At 41.6% G+C, this 20,988-nt stretch overlaps 1 protein-coding gene across 2 annotated transcripts in view; it reads right to left on the bottom strand.

Annotated features, from left to right (window-relative positions):
- The window catches only part of SMAP2 (small ArfGAP2), a 59,253-nt gene extending 52,312 nt beyond the window's left edge, over window positions 1-6,941 (bottom strand). The window contains exon 1 of one of the 2 annotated variants that reach the window (XM_003765412.4): window positions 6,429-6,941. In XM_003765412.4, the coding sequence (XP_003765460.1) occupies window positions 6,429-6,531 (103 nt within the window). In that variant the 5' untranslated portion in view covers window positions 6,532-6,941. The remainder of the gene's footprint in view (window positions 1-6,428) is intronic. The other variant, XM_031962251.1, reaches the window with a different exon arrangement.
- Between the last annotated feature and the right edge of the window lie 14,047 nt (window positions 6,942-20,988).

Below are 20,988 nucleotides of genomic sequence, written 5' to 3'. Positions count from 1 at the left end.
ATCACAGGAACCACTGGAACTTATGGGGAGAGAGGAGAAAAGAATAACATGAATAGACCTGCATTTTAAGAAAATCCTTTTAGTGGCTGAAGGATGGAATGGAGTGGGGAGAGACTTGAAGCACACCGACCTATCAGAAGCTATTGCAACAGTCCAGGCAAGAGGGGATAAAGGCCTGCACCAGGGGCCAGAAGGAAGTATATTCAAGAGATGTTGCAAAGGTGAAAAGAACAGATCTTGGCAAAAGCTCTAATTGGGGAGGAGGAGGAGAAGAAGAAGAGGGAGGTAGGTAAAAGAATGAAGAATAAAGATGACTCCTCTGAGCCCGAAACACTGATAGTGCTACTTTCTACAGTAACAGGGAAGGTAGGAGGCAAGGAGGGCTTAGTGGGGAAAACGACAAGTTCTGAAGACAATGAGCTTAAGACATCCACAGGACATCCGGTTTCTGATGTCTGAAATGTGACATACCCTCTTATGAGCAAGGAGCTTAAAGCACAGACCACACAAGTTACCACCTCAATATTACAGATTAAGTCCACAGTCCACTGTGGGATTTCATTCATGTTGTAGCAATTCTCAGTCTTTCAATATATGGTCTGAGACAAAGGGTCTTAGACCTGGGACCCACCAAATTATTTTTTAAAATATATTTTAATAACTGGTTTCCTTGACAATCCTACATATTCTATTTTATGTATTTAAAAACTTTCTCTTAGAAAAGGTCCAAAGGCTTCTCTTTACCAGAAGGATTTATGACACACATAAGGATAAGATATGACACACAAAAAGGATAAGAAGCATTGCTCTAAGAGATGGCACATCTCTAGTTTATGCCATTTACTCTGCCACATAATGATGTTTGAAAGGACAAGGAGAAAGGGAAAAGTAAGGCTATCTCCCAGGGAATAAGTTTAACTCTGTGACAGTGGGAAGATAATTTAATAGGAATCCTGATAAAATTACTTTGAGTAAAACTGTGTCATCTTCAATCACAATTGTCACAGTGAAGAAGCATTAATTGCAAAGCCTCAGAAAGTTACTTTAAGAGCAGCAAAAAGTTGGGTAACTAAGAAAATTGCCTAGTGCTTATTAGTACAGTACCTGGCACACAATAGATGCTTAATAAATGTTTGTTGACTGGCTAAAGTAAAGAAGCAAAGTGTCTGTAGTATCTGGATTCAGAGAATGATTTTCATCACTTCCAAATATAGCTACAATATTCAAGGTTGTGGGTAGAAACTTCTTGCTTTAAGTTAATATATAACAGGAAGCCATCAGCTAATCTTTAGCAGAAAAACAACCTAACACTTTGCATGATGTTTCACCTAACAGAGAAGCCTTCATAAGTTACTAAATATTTTCACAAGCATTTTTTTGTTTGATGTAAAACATGTCCAATGCTAAGAGATAAGTTTAGTGTATTACAATTCACGATTCTCCTCTACCTAATGAGGCAGCACAGTATAGTGCAAAGTGTTGGACTGCAGTGGGGGGACCTGGCTCAAACCTTGGTACTGTGAAACTCTGGATAAGTCCTTTCTGGGGGCTCAATATCTTATCTGTAAAATGAGAGGCTGAACAAGATGACTTCCAAGGATCTCTTTTCAAATCTAAATATATGATCCTAAGAGTAGAGTATGCCAAACTTTTTAGATCCCTATCTAACTTGGACATGTTCAAAATGGACACCTGCTGAGGACTAGAGTGTTCAGCCATCACAACCTGAATTTCAGAGACCTCAGGCTGAACATACTTTGCAGCAGTTGGTCTTTCTCTAAAGAGAATTTCACTTTTTATTGAAGTATTCTGTTTGAACTATAACCCTATAATGCAATCTGCCATTAAGGTAAAAAAATATTTTTCATTAGCATTTTTCAATTAGCTTGGGACGAGAAATATCCAGAAACCAGCCACATGGGCTCAGAATGAGCACATTTGCAGAAATGTTAGAATCACCATACACAGGAAATGGTTTTAGCTGAAAAGCCTAAGGATTTATGGGGTGAGTCATTGTAGTCCAGGCTCCCAGTAACCACATACAGTACTTTAATTTTGAAAGGGGGGAGGGGAAAATGCATTTTCAAAACTAAGCTGCGTGGAATCCATAGCCAAGAAACAAGGTTTAGTCAACATTAAATATATTTCTTTTGATTTTTTTTTAACCAGGCTATGCTAAAAAGTACAATGATATTAAACTAGCTATAAGCATCACTTTTTTTTTTAGTAACAGGGCCTAACTAACCAATTTGTCTTCCTCAAATTAGGAGATTCTGATATTACAGCTGTCCAGTTCTCCATCACTAGCAGAGGTATAGGAAAGAGTAAAGAAAAATTCAATGGCTGGGACCAATTTTACATTTTCTATAGATTAACAGGAGCATAAATTTACAGCTGGAAAGACCTCAGAGATCATCTAAGTTCAATCTCCTCTTTTACAGACTAGGAAACTGGGACCCCATAGGTCATATGGGTAGTAAGTAGAACTGAAAGAAAACAGAATCCTGATCCCCTGATCCAAGTCCAGTATTTTTTCCACCATACCATGCTGCTATCATACACCATCATATATCCTCTGTCCCTAATTACCTCCGTGGTAAGAAACTCTCAGGAGGGGCCATTAACCTAAAGACCTAGAGGAAAAATATCTTTAGGTCTTAGTAAAGGCTTAAATGACTAGTTCCATTCCCACAGAAGAATAATTACAGTAGCTTAGAGTAGCAGGAAATCTAATGGAACCTGTGGTAAAATACCCCAAGCCCAAGTAAACAGCCAACTCTGGAAGCATAGATCATTCTATTCCATTCCATTCCAATGATTCTGTTATTTGTGTATTTCAGGTCGAATTTCTCAAGAGCCATATTAAGAGACAACATTCCAGAACCAAAGTGCAAAAATGAAAGAGGAATCTATCTATGGTGAAGAAACATTTTGGAATACCACCAAAAAAAAAAAAAAAAAAAAAAAACCCACTGCCCATTTGTGTGTCAGGGTTACTTTATTCCCCTCCAGTCTTAATGGCCTCATTTTCAATCATTCATCAGATGCTGTGAAATTCTTAATTATCTATGGTCACAAAGGAAATCAGTTAAAATATTTTTATTTCAGTTCAAGGATTATAATACAAACTCCATCTCTACTAAGAATTTTATCAGGTCTACTTAACAAGTAACCAAAACTGTTAATAAAAATGTCCTTTTCCAGCCCCTGTTTTACTATGGGGTAGTGAAACACAAAAATGACTAAGGGGGAAGAGGCCTAAATGTCTAACTCATAGGACAGATAATCTGAGGGCTTGAACAATTCTTATTAACTGATCAGTATTAATTTACAACAGCAACCCTCTTCCTCAAAAGTACATGTCAGCTACATCCTGCACTGCCAAATTATGAAAATTGCCCTTGCTAGGAACTACCTGTCATAAAGATAACAATATCAAATGAATTTTTTTAGATAGTTAAGTTATGAGTTTTCACATAGAATTAAGTAACTAAAGTTTCAGCAGCTGATCTTTAGCTATAGTATAAGAGCCTATCAAAGAGGTTGTTTGTTTTTTTGAGGGGAGATGAATAAAAGCAGTGAATAAAACTCTGCATAAGAATTTTTAGCCTGAGATCCACAGATAAATGTCAGGGCAACTATGAATTTAGCTGGGGGAAAAAAAATACATCTTTCTTTTCCCTAGCCTCTAACTGAAATTTGGCATGTCCTTAATATTTAAAAATATTAATCTGAAAAGAGATGAATAAGCTTCAAATTATCTATGGGGTCCATGACACCAAAAAAGCTTAACAACTGTTGCTCTTGTACCATTAGAGACATAGAGAGAAAATGACTGCTGTTTTCCAGTACCTGAAGAATTGAGCTGAAGACAGGTTAGATATGTTCTCTCCTTTACAAAAGACAACTGCAGAGGTAGTGTGGGAAGGAATCACAGAAGAAGAGATCAACTCAGCCTTGCAATTAAAGAGGTGCAAAAGTGGAATGTCGGTAAAGACAGTGATCTCATTGAAGGGCTTCAAATTAAATGGCTCAGTGGATAGCACTGCTGCTGAGCCTGGAATTAGGAAGGCCAAAAGTCAAATCCAGTTTCAGACACTTAATAGCTGTGTGACCCCAAGCAAGTTATTCAATCTGTTTGCCACAGTTTCCACAACTGTTAAATAGGGATTATAATAGAGTTGTTGAGGACCAATGGATTTCATTCATTCAAATAATGATCAAATATGTGTAAACTTTAGCACAGAACCTGGCACACAATAAGAGTTATATAAATGTTAGCTATCATTATCATTATCATTATTATTCAAGGCAAATGACCACCTATTAGAAATAATAACTACTATGTTCCCATTAGTATTCCACAGTAGTATTAAGCACTAGAGACACAATTACAAAAACGAGACAATTCCCGTTTACATTCTACTGAAAGGAATACAACATATTCATAGATATGTAAGTATAGAACATAAGCAAGATAAATACACAACGATGGGGAAAGGGCCATTAATAAGAGGGGAAATCAAGAAGTTGATGTTGGAGCGAAGCATTAAAGAGATGGAAGGAAGGAGGGAGAACATCTCAGACTAGGAAAACAATTATGGAAAGGTAGGCATGACAGCAGGAGATGGATCTTCCTGTCCAGCCAGATCTCCTTTTAAGGGAGTAATGTGCAATTACTTTGGAAAGATTGGTAAAACTCTTCACAACCTGGCAGTTTAAGTTTAAGAGCAGTTTAAGAGAGAAGCAAAAAATTTAGACCTTAGAGAGAATCTAAATGGAGCATATGGGGAGCCCAAGGTAGTCACTAATTCTAATAGGACTGGAATGTAAATGCAGGAGGAAATGTAATGGACTGGTATGAACAAAAACTTTAGAATCAGAGAACCTGGGTTCAAAATTCACTTCTGATGCTGGATATTAGTGTGACCTTGGGCTACGTCTAGCCTTCCTTGATCTCGCTTTCCTCCTCTAAGATGAGGGGATCATATTACATGGTCTCTTATATCCCTTCCAACTCTGGCTATGTGATCCTATGATGAGAGATGGGTCTTATCATGGAAATGGCATCCCAGCAATAATCCTTCCTGTGGGTGGCCCCCTTGCAGGAAGTCTAACACAGAAGAAACTCATTAACAAGAACCTACTTTAAAAAATTAATCCCAAGCAGTTTTTCAAATAAAGTCTAATTTATGGCTACTCACTTTTCTATAGAGTCATAGACTTCACTAAGATATATTATTTCTTTCTCTTTATATGAGGGGCAAGAAAAAGACACACCATCTCCTTCCCCACTCCAATCACATGAAAACAAACAAGCAAACAAACAAAAACCACTTGTCTACTTCCCCCTCCACAGAGCAGAAAGAACAAATACATTCAGGTCCTTAGTCTATCTACATCCACTAACAAAGAGCATCCATAAATACAGCACATCCTGAGAAATGGTGGGACAACTGGGCCTAATTTCAGAGAAATGCATTAAAATAGCAGTACCACCTGCTCCCCCAACCCCAACCGGGCATTTCTATAACTCATGTGTTTACCAAGTATTCGGTAAAATGAGGAAACAAAACTATCCACCCCAAGACCTTGAAGCCATAAACGTGTCAACAGCCAAGCAAGTTACTGCGTATTTTTTAGGCCAAACACCCTCAATTTTTATTCCAATCAATTGCTGAAGCTGAGTCTTTGAGGGTCGCATTCAAATGGACGCTAAATGCTGGCACGGCTGGGCCATTTTACATAAACAGTCTTTCACCGAGCTTGGCCCTGCAAACACCAGGAAGCCAAACCAATGTTATTTCTCAGTCTCCCCTTCTCTCCATCCGCCACCCGATCCCGCACTACAGCCTGAACCTGTTAGTTGCCTCCACCATCCTTAGGAAGGTGAAGGACCAGGACTAAGAAATCTGCAGTGTGCCTCCGCATTCAGATCTTGCCCAACCGCACAGGGCAACCGGGAGGACAAAAAGTCATCCAGCCGCGGACACCCCGGCCAGGGTCCAGCTCAGCGGCTATTCCTAACCGCTCTCAGCGGCCACGGCAATCACTCCCCGTCCTTTCCAGCTCTCCATCTATGCTCCTATGAGCTAATCTTTGAACACAAACACACGCACACGCGGCTCCCCCGCACTCTCCATCCACCCGTACCATGTTGCTGGTCTGCAGAGCCCGCTTACTACTCTCTCCCCGGTGAGAGGTCAGAAGACACGGAAGGATTGCTCCATTCATTCATTCGACCCACATTTATGAGACAATCACTAGGAACGGTGCCCCGTCCCAGGCTCCGGGAGGGGACAAGTTCGCCCAAGCCCGGGTCCCTGCCCTCGGAGAGGGCGGCGAAGTCAAGGGCCGGCCTCGCCAGGGCCTCGGAGGGTCCCGGGGGGCTGGGAGCGGGCAGGTGGTCCAGCTCAGGGGTTGGTTACCTTTGGCCTGGCAGTCCGCACAGAACTTGTTCTCCTCCTCCAGCAGCAGGCTGGCCAGCACAGCCTGGTAGCGATCCACGTCCCTCACCGACTTGCCCGTCATGGCCACGCGCCCCCGCGACCCCTGCCCGGGGGGGAAGGAGGAGACCCGCTCCCCGCGCCCACCTGCGAGCCCCGAGGCCGGGGAAGGGGGGTCGCAGGTGCCCCGGACACGGCCCCCGCCGGGCCAAGCCCGGCCCAGCCCCGGCCCCGGCCCCAAGAGCCGGGGGAAGGTTTCCCCCGAGCCCCTGTGGCGGGCGCCCCCTGGCGGCGCCGGCAAGGAAGGCCGCGCGCGCGGCTCCTCACGGCCCGGTGGGCGGTTAGGCCGGTAGTCCCCCGGTGACAGAGGGGACCGGGAGGGCGGGGAAGCGAATGTTAGCGTCCCCGGGCCAGCTCCCGCCGCTTCCCGCCCCTGCCTGCCTGGCCGCCTCAGCGCCCACCCGCCAGCCCAACCCAGCTGCCGCCGCCGCCGCCGCTGCTGCCGCTGCTCCGGTTTCCCTGGCAGCTGCAGCCCCCGCCGCCCACTTCCGGCTCTTCTTCCTCCCTCCTTCCTTCCCTCCCCCTCCCTTTCGTCTCTCCTCGGGCCCCGCCCTACGCTCCATATCGCGCCTGCGCACCTGTCGCCCAGGCTCTTGGCCGAGTTCCCCGGCCCCGCCCCGCAGATCGAATATTCCCTCCTACTCTTGGCCCCACCGCTGCATGGCGCTCTACGTCACACAAGGTGGGAGTGGAGAGGTCTCACAGGAACCAATCCCCGGAGGGCAAAGGCGGTATGGGGCGTGGTTTTATAAAACCACGCCCCAATGGGGGTCCTTTGGAAAAGAATGAATGGAGCTGGGCGGGAAAAGTTGGAGGTCGGGAGAATGTAGAAACAGGGAAGTGACTTTTCCAAGGTCCTACAGAATTGGACTACGAACCCCCGACTTTTTCCTGTAATGATTATCTTAAGGTTATCCTGCTATATGTCTTTTTCATACAGTTTCCATGTGATCTCCTTCTCCATTAGACTGTGACCACCTTTTCTTTTGCCTTTCTTTGTATCCCCAGCACAGCATACAGTAGGTGCTTAATCAGTGCTTACTGACCGACTTCAAATTTATCAATCTTTCTACAGCACTCTATTGTTTCCCTGAGAGAGAGAGAGAGACATGCTCCTGCCCTCAGGGAAGCCCTTAATGTGAAGGGAGAGACCCAGAGGCAGGTACAGGAAGCTGAGCCTGGGTCTGAGGGAAACGCCCTGGATGTGGATGCATTCCCCCAGAACGTCCCCGTTTTTAGAGCAGTCAGGAAAACGGGGAACTGAGAGCCTAGGACCAACATTTTAGAGCTGGAAGATGCCGTGATCACTTCGGATGCAGCCTGTGTAATCTCTTAAGCCTCAGTTTCTCCATCTGTAAAACATACTCTATCAAGTCCTTTCTTATGGCAGCCAGTCCCAGTTCTGACAGCTGGTCGCTCAGCCTAGTGGGGCAGCACAGAACTGCCATCCAGATGAGCACCGTGTGGAAGCAGGGATCTGGGGGAAAGCCGCAGTTCTGCTACTGTGTAACCTCCATCCAGCAAGTCACTGACATGTCTGTGGTTGGGGTCATGAACCTGGCACAAAGAATGATGTTATAAACAAACTAGAAGAACACAGGAAAGTTTGCCTCTTGGACTTGTGGAGGAGGGAGGAATTTGTGACCAAAGAAGAATTAGAGACCATTATTGATCACAAAATAGAAAAATCTGATTCAAGTTAAAAAGGTTTTCTACAAACAAAACTAATGCAATGAGATTAGAAGGGAAGCAATGAACTGGGAAAACATTTTTATATCCAAAGGATCTTTTGTAGTGGCCAGAAACTGGAAACTGAGTGGATGCTCAACAATTGGAGAATGGCTGAATAAATTGTGGTATATGAATGTTATGGAATATTATTGTTCTGTAAGAAACAACCAGCAGGATGATTTCAGAAAGGCCTGGAGAGACTTACATGAACTGATGCTGAGTGAAATGAGCAGGACCAGGAGATCATTATACATGGCAACAAGACCGTACAATAATCAATTCTGATCTTTTCAACACTGAGATGATTCAAACCAATTCCACTTGTTCAGTGATAAAGAGAACCATCTACACCCACAGAAAGGACTGTGGGAACTGAGTGTGGACCACAACATAGCATTCTCACTCTCTCTGTTGTTATTTGCTTGCTTTTGTTTTTTCTGTTTTTTTTCCTTCCTTCATCTGATTTTTCTTGTGCAACAAGATAACTATATAAATATATATACATATATTGGATTTAACATGTATTTCAACATATTTAATATGTATTAGACTACCTTCCACCTAGGGTGGCGGGAAGGAGGGGAAAATTTGGAACAACAGATTTTGCAAGGGTCAATGTTGGAAAAACTATCCATGCATATGCTTTGTAAATAAAAAAAAAATCTATGGCCTCAGTTTCCTCACCTGCTAAAATAAGAAATAAGAGAACTCTCCTGAATGACCACCAAAGGTTCTTCACCCTCTGAAACTATGACTGTGACTGTACTGGAATACTTTAATGATGGCAAGCTTCCCTTTCAAAAGCAGCTTAGTCCATAGTTAGAAGAATGTCAAGTTGACAAACAATTATTGAATGCTTCCTTTGTGCCAGACACAGTGCTAAACACCGGGATTACAGAAAGACAGTTCCTGTCTCAAGGAGTTTACATTTTAATGGGGAAAGACAATTTATAAAAAGAAGTTAACAATCTGAGAAGAGAGGGAAAGAAAGAGAAGAAATCAGGAAAGTTTTTCTTACTATAACTTCTGCTTTAACTGTAACCCTAATTCTTAACAGAACAATCAATCAATAAATAGTTAAGTTCTTACTCTGTCAGGCACTGAGCAAAGTCCTGGGGATACAAAGAAAAGCAAATGATAGTCCCTGCCCTCAAGATAATCTAAAGAGGAGAGATAACATTCAAACAAATATATACAAAGCAAATTCTATATAGGATAAGTGGGGATAATTAACTGCAGGAAGGCATTTTTTCCCCCTATGAAAACTCGTAAGAAATTCAAAGACAGGATGTTTCCCTTAAGTCATCTCATCTCTGAGTTCAATAGGATTGCTGAGTAGAACTAGGAAATGCAACTAGACGTCAATATTTTGTCTGCATGTAACAAATTGGACTCCGAAGCTTCTTTGAACAGCTGAGTTTAATGTCACTGATCACTCACTGAATCACAAAATCTTTGAAAGAGAAGAGACTGCCTTGTCCAACCTGCATCTGAACAAGAATCCCTTCCCCGGCATTCCTTTTTCCATCTAGCTTCTGCTTGATGACCTTTGAAGGGGGTGGGGGGAATCACATAACTTCTAAAGGCACCCCTTTTCTTTTGGGATATCTTTGGTTGTCATGGTGCTTGTCCTTCCTTCAGACCTAATAGATCAATATGTACTTATCACAGACCCTGGTACATGGTAGGCTTAGTAATTGTTTATTTAATGAGTGATTGATTGCTTGCTTAAGGACCAGGCAGAGGAGATAGAAAAACATAAATGAAACAGTCCCTGCCCTTAAGGAACATTCAATAGAAGATTTGTGCTAGCTCAAGTGTACACAAAAAGATATAAGGTAATTTGATGGAGCTAGAGGGAGCCATAGTGGATAAAGCACTAGACCTAGAATCAAGAAGACCTGAGTTCAAATCTAGACTTAGATATTTGCGAGCTATGGGACTCAGTTCCCTCATCTGTAAAATGAACTGGAGAAAGAAATGGCAAACCACTCTAGTATTTTCCCCAAGAAAACCCCAAATGGGGTCATGAAGAGTCAGACATGACTGAGCAACAGTATGGTTTGATGGTTTGAGGGAAAGGACTAGCAGCTAGTGGGGAGAAAGTCCAAAAAGGTTTCATGGAGAAAGTGGTATTTGAGCTGAGTTTTGGAATTCTAAGAAGTGTAATGAGGAAGGAAAGAATTCCAGATATGGGGGCAAAAGCACCAAGACAGCACATGGAATGAGATATGTGTGGAACAGCAATTAAACTGGGCCTCAATGGGTTCAGAGAAGAAAATGTATAATAAAGCTAGAAAAGCAGGCTGGGACCAGATTGTAGAGGACTTCAAGGAACATTGTGGTCTAATCTAAACTCTAGGAGTATCACTTTGATTCTAGTATTTCTTGTTGTTTCATGAAATTATGTCTGATACTGGATAAGGTTTTGTATCTCCTTTTTAATCTCCTTTCAAGTCTTTCCTTTGGAGCTCTTGTTTTACTTATGTAATTTCTATCACATTTCTTCCAGATGTTACTGTTGGCCTTGTGGTCAAGCTATGTTTTGGTTTGAGTCACTGCTTGTAAATATTGTAGAATTACAGTTACAATTAGTGAATGAGTCCATGAAGCAGTTGTGTTGTTTTTGAATTAGTATCATTCAAAATTATAAGTATATAAAATATGATTATTGGTTCTAGCACAGTATACTTGTACGGTGTAAATCTGGATGATTTAAGTACTTCATGGGATATAATATTTAAATTAATCAGGACCTACCTTTACTCTTTTCTTCTGGGTTTCTGTCTTTATCACCCCTAGATTCATAATATTTCTTTATCATTGTCTTCTTGTTTACTCATTTTTTAGCCTTACTTCCTGAAATGGAATTTTGTGTCAAAATCAAATTCTATATGCTTCTGGAGGGAAGGACACCTTATTTGAACCTAATCTGGAACATTATCTAGGATACTGTAACTGCTTCCTCTGAGTTTCTACCATGTTTTCAAGAACCTCAGGGGCAGCTCAAAGCAGCAAATCCAAATTTTCAGCACAATAAGCTCTCTAGTCTAGGATGCTATCTAATCACTGCCTTCCCATTCTGAATTTTGCAGGCTGCCAACTCTAGTTTGGGTCATGGTAACAAAGCTTCACACTTGCCCCTAGTCATAACTCCAGTAGACAACTGCAGACTTCCAGCTCTAGGCAAGGTGCTCAAAGTCTCCAAAATCCTAGCAAAAAAAAGCTGCCCTTGGCCCAAGCACCCTTCCATGTATACAACTGTAGACTCCCCAGCCTACGTCTGCCGAAAGTTCCCAAATCATGGTCCTGAGCCAAGACAGTACAACTGCAAGCTCATCCCTGGATGGAGCAATTGATTCCAGTCCTTGCCAGGGTTCAGGAGGGCTCCTCTGGTTCAGTGTCAAAGAACTTCAGGTTTGCTTCCAGTCAGCCCTCCCTGACTCAATGATAAAGCTGCACACCCCAGCTCTAGCCCATATTGGAAGGCTTGTTCACGGACCTTCCTGAATGGACACCCTGCCCAATTGCCCCATATCTTCTGGCCTCTGGCTATCTCCCTGTCCAACCTGGGCTGGGAAAAAAACTAGCCATTACAGTTTTTCTTTGGATTATCACCATTCAGCCTGGTGCTCTTCCTTGATCTTTAGTAGAGTAATTATGTGAGGGAGCTGGACTGTATTGCTTCCTCTTGTACTTCCATCTTTGCTCAGGAATATAAGTGGAGGAAACTTCTGGTAGGGAGAACAAATGATTTGGAGGCTATTTCAATAAGCTAAGTAAGAAGTAAGATAGTGGCCAGGAGAGTAGAAAGAGGGGGACATATGAGAAAGATGTAGAGGAGAATTGAGCAGATTCATCAAGTGACTGGAGACATGGGATCTGGGAAAGTGAGGAGCCAAGAATGATTCTGAAGTTGGAAACCTCAGTGCCTTGAAGGATGATTGTGCCTCTGACAATAACGGCCCACAAACTTCCTCAAAGACAGAGAGCTTGGGAGGCAAAGGGGAAATGAGTTCTCTTTTGTGTAAGTTGAGTTCCAAAATACCTAAATTTGCCTCATTGTAACTTCCACCCATCATTCCTGCTTTTGTCCTCTGGGTCAACATGGAGAACAAGTTACCACATCATCAGACCATAGATTTAGAGACCATAGATTTAGAACTTAGAAGTCTCCAAGTTCAACACCTTCCTCCTAATTTTGGGTTAAATGAACAGAGCAGAAAAGACATGATAATTGACCATCGATTAAGAAACGAGTCACACAGACTGTGGTATATAAACATAGTGTAATGCTTCATAAGAAATGATGAACATGTCTGTAAGAAATGACCAACAGGATGATTTCAGAAAGGCCTGGAGAGACTTACACGAACTGATGCTAAGTGAAATGAGCAGGACCAGGAGATCATTATATACTTCAACAACAATACTAGATGATGACTAGTCCTGATGGATCAGGCCATCCTCAGCAACAAGATCAACCAAATCATTTCTAATGGAGCAGTAATGAACTGAACTAACTATACCCAGAAAAAGAACTCTGGGAGATGACTAAAAACCATTACATTGAATTCCCAGTCCCTATATTTATGCACACCTGCATCTTTGATTTCCTTCACAAGCTAATTGTACAATAATTCAGAGTCTGATTCTTTTTGTACAGCAAAATAATGTTTTGGTCATGTATACTTATTGTGTATCTAAGTTATATTTTAATATATTTAACATCTACTGGTCATCCTGCCATTTAGGGGAGGGGGTGGGGGTAAGAGGTGAAAAATTGGAACAAGAGGTTTGGCAATTGTTAATGCTGTAAAGTTACCCATGTATATATCCTGTAAATTAAAGGCTATTAAATAAAAAAAAAAAAAAAAAAAAAAAAAAAAAAATGATGAACATGAAGAAATTCAGAATGAAGCATGAGAAAATGTATAGGAACTGATACAAAATAAAGTAAGTAGAACCAGGAAAAAACAATAGATGATGAACACAACAAAGTCAATGGAAAGAAGAATCACAAATAAAATGGAAACTGTGTGCTGTGTAATTATAATATCCAAGTTTAACTCACTTAAAATATGACTGCTTTTCCCTCTTTTCTTATTGGGGGTGAGAGGAGGAAAGGGTAGATATATAGAGAAAGGGAGGGCTGAAGGCAGGCTGACAGGAAAGTCAAAGAGGTTTGGCAGCTGGAACTGAGCCACAGGGGCTGGGACTCCACAGAAGGCCTACAGGAGGCCTAGAATTAGGTGATCAGTCAGGGTGCCAGTTTTACAGGATCTAGGTTACCTGTTAGGGAACTAAGGTGATGATACACATACACAGGGAATTAAAAACAGGGCCCAGTTGTTATTGGCCTGGGATCACACGAGGCGTACCTTCTCTTTTTGGCGAGACTCTTGATATGGGTCAATCTAATCTTGAAATAATTTTCCCCTGGGGTTCCAGAGGGAAAGTGTAAAGAGGTTCAAAGAGTGAGAAAACAAGAGAACCCCATCTTCTCTTGGGAAGCCAGGTTTGAACCTAATCTAAGGTTAGGAGTCTTGAGCTGTGAGAGGTCCCTATTGGAAAGGAAAAAGACCTCCAATCAGCTAAAGTGGAAAGTATTCTGGACTGAGGCTCAGGAAATCTAGGTTTGACTCCCCAACTCTCCCATTGTCTATGTCATCTTGGGCAAAACATATTCTTCTTCAGGTCTCACTTTCCTCATCTATAAATTGAAAGGGTTGGAATAAATGATACCTAGAGTCCCTTTTGGATCTGACTTTTTGTGTTTTAAAGTACTTATTAGTTCTAATGTTCTTTTTCTTAGTTCCTCTCCAACTCTCCCAGTCTATAATTAAGACGTCTCTTGAACCACAACATAGTATTCTCATTCCTTCTGTCGTTATTTGTTTGCATTTTGTTTTCTTTCTCAGTTTTTCTTTTCTTCCTTCTTGATCCAATTTTTCTTGTGCAGAAAGATAATTGTATAAATATGTATAGATATATTGGATTTAACATATATTTTAACATATTTGACATGTGTTGGAGTAACTGCCATATAGGGAAGCGGGTGGGGAAAAGGAGGGGATAATTTGGAACAGAAGGCTTTGCAAAGGTCAGTGTTGAAAAAAATTACCCATACATATGTTTTGTAAATAAAAAAAGTTATATTTATTAATTAATTAATTTTTTAAAATGTCTCCTGAGATCCCCTTCTATGTGCTTAAAGGCTCTGGCTAACAGTCTTGATGTTCTGATCTGATATTCCATGATCTAGGGTTCCTTCCACCTGTTATAGTCTATGCCCTAATCAGGGCTCAAAAGTCCTTTTCATCTCTGACTATCTACTATATTCTGAGATCTCTCTAAACAATGGCATTCTGTATTCTAAGATTACTTCTGTATCTTGTATTCTGTGTTCAAAAGTCTCTACCTATTCTTTCATCCTGTGTCTTCAGGGCCTTCCCAGCTCTGGCATCTTGTGTTCTAAGGGCCCTCCCAGCTCTGACATCCTGGGTTCTAAGGGCCCTCCCAGCTCTGACATCCTGGGTTCTAAGGTTCTCCCAGATCAGACACTCTGTGTTCTAAGGGCCTTTCCAGCTCTGACATCCCATGTTCTAAGGAACCTCCCAGCTCTGATATTCTGTGTTCTAAGGGCCCTCTCAGCTCTGACACTGTGTTCTAAGGGCCCTCCCAGCTCTGATATTCTCTGTTCTAAGGGCCCTCCCAGCTCTGACATTCTCTGTTCTAAGGGCCCTCCCAGCTCTGACATTCTGTGTTCTAAGGACCCTCCCAGCTCTGACATCCTGGGTTCTAAGGGCCCTCCCAGACCTCCTGAGTTCTAAGAGCCCTCCTAGCTCTGACACTCTGTGTTCTAAGGGCCCTCCCAGCTCTGACATTCTCTGTTCTAAGGGCCCTCCCAGCTCTGACATTCTCTGTTCTAAGGGCCCTCCCTGTTCCCTACTCTATGCTTTAAGGGGCCTTTCAATCCTGACATTCCATTGACCTCCTGTTGTTACTGGGAACTTTCTGGACCGTCTTCCCATCCCTGGGGGTCAGAATGCTTTCAGGAAGCTTGTCCACTCTCCCTTTGGGCCACCACTCTGATGAGCAAGCCAGGGTTTTTTCTCAGTTCCCCAGAGCCTGCTTACAAGACTCTCTGCAGTGGGAAGATTCCTAATTCCTTACCAGAGGTGCCATGTCACCTCACTGTCATTGAGATAATGAGTGTTTCAGAATTGAGCAAGGGAGGAGATAATTGCAAGATCACACCCCCAAAGAGAGGAGGGAGAGGCGCTGGAGGCCTCTGTAATGTATGCAGCGAGAAAGCCAGGCAGGAAGGTTCCCCCAGCGTGACACTTCCAACACAAGCTGTCACGCTCTAGAGTTAAATAGCCCGGAGCCTCTGCTCCATTGATAGGAAGGAGACCTGAACTACCTCGTACCCATGCAGAGGGAGGACCTTCTTTAAAGGTCAGAAATGTCAGGCAGAAATTCCCTCCCTCACAAACAACAAACACTGCACAAGGACAGAAATCATCTTGTCCAGCCCCCAGCCTCTGAGGAAATTCCCTGCCTCACAAACACTGCAGGAGGACAGAAGTCATCTTGTCCAGCCCCCCCCCCTCTGAGGAAATTCCCTGCCTAACAAAAACTGCATGAGAAGAGAGGCCCAATCCCCAGTCTCCAAGCCACACAGACAAAAATGAGTTTATCCTTATCTTAACTATGTCTGAGGAAGAGATATCATGTGTCTTCCTGTTGCTTAATTCTGGTGCTCATCAATAATCAGAGGCAGGACTTATCAAAACAGAATGAATTGGAGAGAAGAAGGTGGGACCAGGGTACAGCTGGGTAGCTGGGACTTTGAAGAGTTCAGCATCTTAGATGGGCAAGAGGCAACAGAGAAAAGACATTGGAGCTAGGAGATCCACATGAGCTTTTTCTGGAGGTCTGGATTAGTGAAAATAATGAATTCCCTGAAATGGTCCAATGGGCCAGAACCAATCACCATATTTTACATAATTATAATCCTGATAGTATGAATTAAAATACAGAAAACCACATCTAGAGATTAATTATTCCCAATATACTAGGCAAATCATGTAAACTTCCCAGCCTCAGTTTCTTCATGTGTAAAGTTTCTCCATTTCAGGAGATTGTTGTGAGGAAAGTACATATCCTTAAATAGATATATAGGAAATCAGGATTTAGAACCAATGGGTAGCTTATTGGCCATCTAGTTTAACCTCATTTTATGGGAAAAAAAAAACCAAAGTCCCTGAAGATGAGAACTCTTTCAAAGTCTAGTTTGTAAGTAGTTTAGGTAGCATTTAATGGACATTCACATACTAGCCATTAGCTAGTATGTGATTGAATTCAGAGTTGGAACCCAGGCTTTAAACTCCAAATGCAATGCTCTTTCCTCTACACCTTGCTGCCTGTAAATATGTTATTTTTCATAGTAGAGGAAATCATGGCTTTAAGAAGGAGGATGAAAGAGCACTTTGAGGATAGTGCAGAGCAGGTAAAGATAAAGGTGATTGTTGGTCATCATTATTAATAGAGAGAGTGATTCAGACAGGAAATAGATTCTGAGAATAGGAACCACCTTCAAAATTTGGAGAATTTAGACTAAAAAGAAAATTATAGATAGGTCAGATTTAGAAGATACTGGCCAGGTATGGAGTCTAGGAGCTCTGAGTAGAGAGAGAAGGCTCAATGGATCAGATCAAACTAATATATTACTGGTGGAGTTGGGAATGGATCCAACCATTCTGGAGAGCAATTTGGAACTATGCCCAAAGGGTTATCAAACTGTGCATACCTTTTGACTCAGCAGTGCTACTACTGGGCTTATATCCCAAAGAGATATTAAAGAAGGGAAAGGGACGCATATGTGCAAGAATGTTTGTGGCAGCCCTTTTTGTAGTGTCCAGAAATTGGAAACTGAGTGGATGCCCATCAATTGGAAAATGGCTGAATAAATTGTGGTATATGAATATCATGGAATATTATTGTTCTTTAAGGAACAATCAGCAGGATGATTTCAGAGAGGCCTGGAGAGACTCGCATGAACTGATGCTGAGTGAAATGAGCAGAACCAGGAAATCATTGTACACATGAACAATAATTTTATATGACAATCAATTCTGATGGACGTAGCTCGTTCCAACAATAAGATAGTCCAGTTCCAATGATCTTGTGATTAAAAGAGCCATCTGTACCCAGAGAGAGGACTATGGGAACTGAGTGAACTCTAATAAGTACTAAGTATATGAACTGGAGAACTGTTAAGTACCCTGCTAAATTAGATAATTCCTAATATCTCCTGCTTTCTTTTGATTTTAGAACATAGGTGGTCATGACCTCCCTGACGTCTCAAGGAGGTGAGAACCCCAAAAAAGGTGATCACGCCTTCCCTGACTGCTCAAAAAAGGGGTGAAAAAACACCATAAAAAGAGATGATCACGCCATCCCTGACACCTCAGGAAGGGACATGAAAACACCAAAGGAAATGGAAAATCAAGTCAGATTAGCGGGTTTCTGAAGGTTCTCACTCTTAAAACAGGCATACATAAATACATCAATATGGGAGGCATTACACATAATTACATAAATTACATAAGGACATAGTAACATAACACAGGCTAGTAATGATGTAACAAATAACATGAATCAACATGAGGAAATTATACATGTCCATAAGTCCTAGAAATAGTCCAAAAGGAATCCACTGTCCATTAGTTCATGTGCCAGGAATCCAATAATTCCTGCAATCTTTGAAGTCCTGCAATAGTCTCATCTTGTGTGAGGGAATCCAATGATATCTGTTGGTTTTCAAATCCTGCAACAATCTCATTATCAGCCATGCTCTTTCAGTGTCAGATGTTTCTTAGATCTTCTCCTTTGTTTCAAGGTTTTTCTCGTTTTCTGTCTCTCTCCAAGTGCTCGTTGCCACTAATTTGTTTCCTCCTCCATCTGTAGGAATACAAGCAAACCCTTTCTCCCAAGCAGTTAACCTATCTAGTCCCTTCTATTTACCCCTTTCTAGATCGATCCTCATTATCTGGCAATTACATTGGAGCTGTTTGCACTGGACACTGCCCTTCTGTTGGGTTAAAAAGTCTGTATTCTCCCCAGTTGTAATCCCTTTCTGTTATCCGATTGCTTTTCTGTTGGATGATCATGCAATCCCTTTCTGCCATTTGATTAATTTTAGGCTGATTGATCACATCAGAGTCCTGACCTTCTAAAGGTGTAACCTCAGCTGCCATCATGCCCTACCTGTCTTTTGTATGATATCTTGGAGCTGGGCCCTGCCTCTCATTTCTCTGGGTCAATCTGGGTTGAATCCCACATAATTCATGATACTCTGAAAGCCACAACAAGTTTTGTCGCAGTTCTAAACATGTCCAATCACTAGGGGTTAAGATTTCATAAGCCAAACTTATCTAGTAACACCTTAACATAAGATGATATAGTCCCATAAAAAGTGCCTTTTTCAAATCCTAAATTTTTTCCAGATCAAAAGGAGTCTATCTTCTCCTTTGTTTACCTGAAAGGTCAAGCTCTTTAATCACAGGGTATGCATTTATTTTTAAATCAGATACATCCTATCCTTCTCTCTTAGCCTTGACCAATGCCTTTTGTAATCTTGTCATAAGCTGCTTCACAGGTGGTTGTGTCACTGCCTCTCCCCCTTCTCCTTCCTCCACCCATGAAGGGCTAATTGAGGGAGGTAGGTCAGGGATGTGGAATGACCTAATTTCTCCTGCTGTGAAGTATCACACTCAAAATTGTACTTAACTCCATTCTTATCTGATCCTTCAAGCCAGTTGTATTAAATTATATGTATTAAGTGTATCTTTGGAAATTGAGTCAGGTCCATTTTCATTGTAGAATTGACATAGTTGCTCTCCTACTAATTTCCACTCATTTGGAGCCAATTCTTTTTCCTTAGAGAACCAAGGAGATGAGTACTGTACAGTTTTTTAAAAATCAATGATTTACTCCCAAGTTATGATTAAACCTTGATTTTTTATCAGTCTGACCAAGTTTCAACACATTTTCCTTGAAGAGGAAAAGCAGGCTGCTTTCTAAACATCTGTCCCATTTTAGTTGAAATTCTCCTTTAGCTCTTTAACAAAGTTTCCTTGTTGTACTCACCCTAATTTCTGGGTTGAGGAGACTTTTCCACTGATCAGAGCCTTTTCCACTGAAATCAGGATCATGTCTGCCCCAAGCTGAGCACCAAAATGCAATATTCTTCTCTAAAATATAATCGTCTCTGGGAGCAGGTTTCTTGGGAGGCTTTTGGAGGCAGCCTTTGTTTCAGTTCAGTTCAATAATCACCCTGAATTTAGCCAGGAGTTAAAGTCCAAATCCTTTATTTTCTCTTTCAAGTATTGTCTCTTTCCTAGGCCCAGTTAGCTTTCTTAGAGGCCTATCTCTCTCCTTGGTTCCCAGAGCTCCTGCACTAGTCCTTTGCCTCTGCCAGCTTCTGTCTCTAACTCCTTCCAAATGTCTCCAGCCAGCACAAAGGTGGAAGAAGGAATGACTTCTGCATGTCCCAGACTGAATCCTGGTTGAGGCTCCTAGCTTATATATGCTCTCTTAAAGGTGTGAATTTTGTAGACTCTAATAAGTACTAAGTACATTAGTGAACTAGACTAGAACTAGAGAACTGTTAAGTACCATGCTAAATTAGATAACTGACTTAGCATCTTGTAAGAATCCTAATACATATTTTTTGAAAATAAAAAGCTTTAATTAAAAAAAATGGATCAGGTCAAGTCCAAGGACCAATGTCAAGAGAGCAACAGTAGAAGACTAAGTCTGAGGGTGTCAGACATCTAGGGAAGATGAGAGTGAGGGTGGGGGAGATTTGAAAGTCCAAGAGATAGATGGGATAGAAAGGTTATTTATTAAATGCTTTATTCTTTCAAAGCATAGTGTTAAATCTTGGTAATGAGAATACAAGACAGTCAATGTCATCAAGAAGCTTATGTTTGATTGTTGTTCTATAAGAAATGATGAACAGGCTGATTTTAGAAAAGCCTGGAAAAACTTACATGAATTGATGCTCATTAAAGTGAACCGAACCAGGAGAACACTGTAGACAGTAACAGCAACATGGTGTGATGATCAACTATGATAGAATTAGCCTTACTGAGCAATGCAGTGATTCATGACAATTCTGATAGACTTGGGATGGAAAATGCCATCTGCATCCAGAGAGAGAACTATGGAGACTGAATATGGATTGAAGCATAGTGTTTTCACCTTTTTGTTTGTTTGCTTGATTTTTGTTTCTTATGGTTTTCTGCCTTTCTGTCTGACATTTCTTGCACAACATGATGAATGTGGAAATATTTTTTAAAAGAATTGCATATGTATCACCTATATCAGATTGGTTACTGTCTTAGGGAGGAGGGAGGTAAGGGAATAAGGGAGAAAAATCTGGAACACAAAGTCTAACAAAAATGAATGTTGAAACCTACCTTTACATGAATTTGGGAAAATAAAATACTATCGAGGAAAAAAACCACACAAAAAAAGCTTACATTCTAATGGGGAAAGGCAACACATAAAGGGAAACAGGAAGAGAGAGAGAAAAGATAGAATCCTTGGGCAATGGCATTGCCTAAAGTAGACATGAAGCCACTTAGAAACCTGGACTATAAAAAGATAAGGGAAACATTAGTCTGTCTGGGACCTTGGGGCAAGATTCTAAGTCATGGATAGGGAGGAGATCAGGTCA

This window comes from Sarcophilus harrisii, chromosome 3 (assembly GCF_902635505.1).
Source record: "Sarcophilus harrisii chromosome 3, mSarHar1.11, whole genome shotgun sequence".
In the NCBI taxonomy this organism is placed as follows: Eukaryota; Metazoa; Chordata; class Mammalia; order Dasyuromorphia; family Dasyuridae; genus Sarcophilus; species Sarcophilus harrisii.
This window is presented reverse-complemented; position numbering and strand designations above follow the sequence as displayed.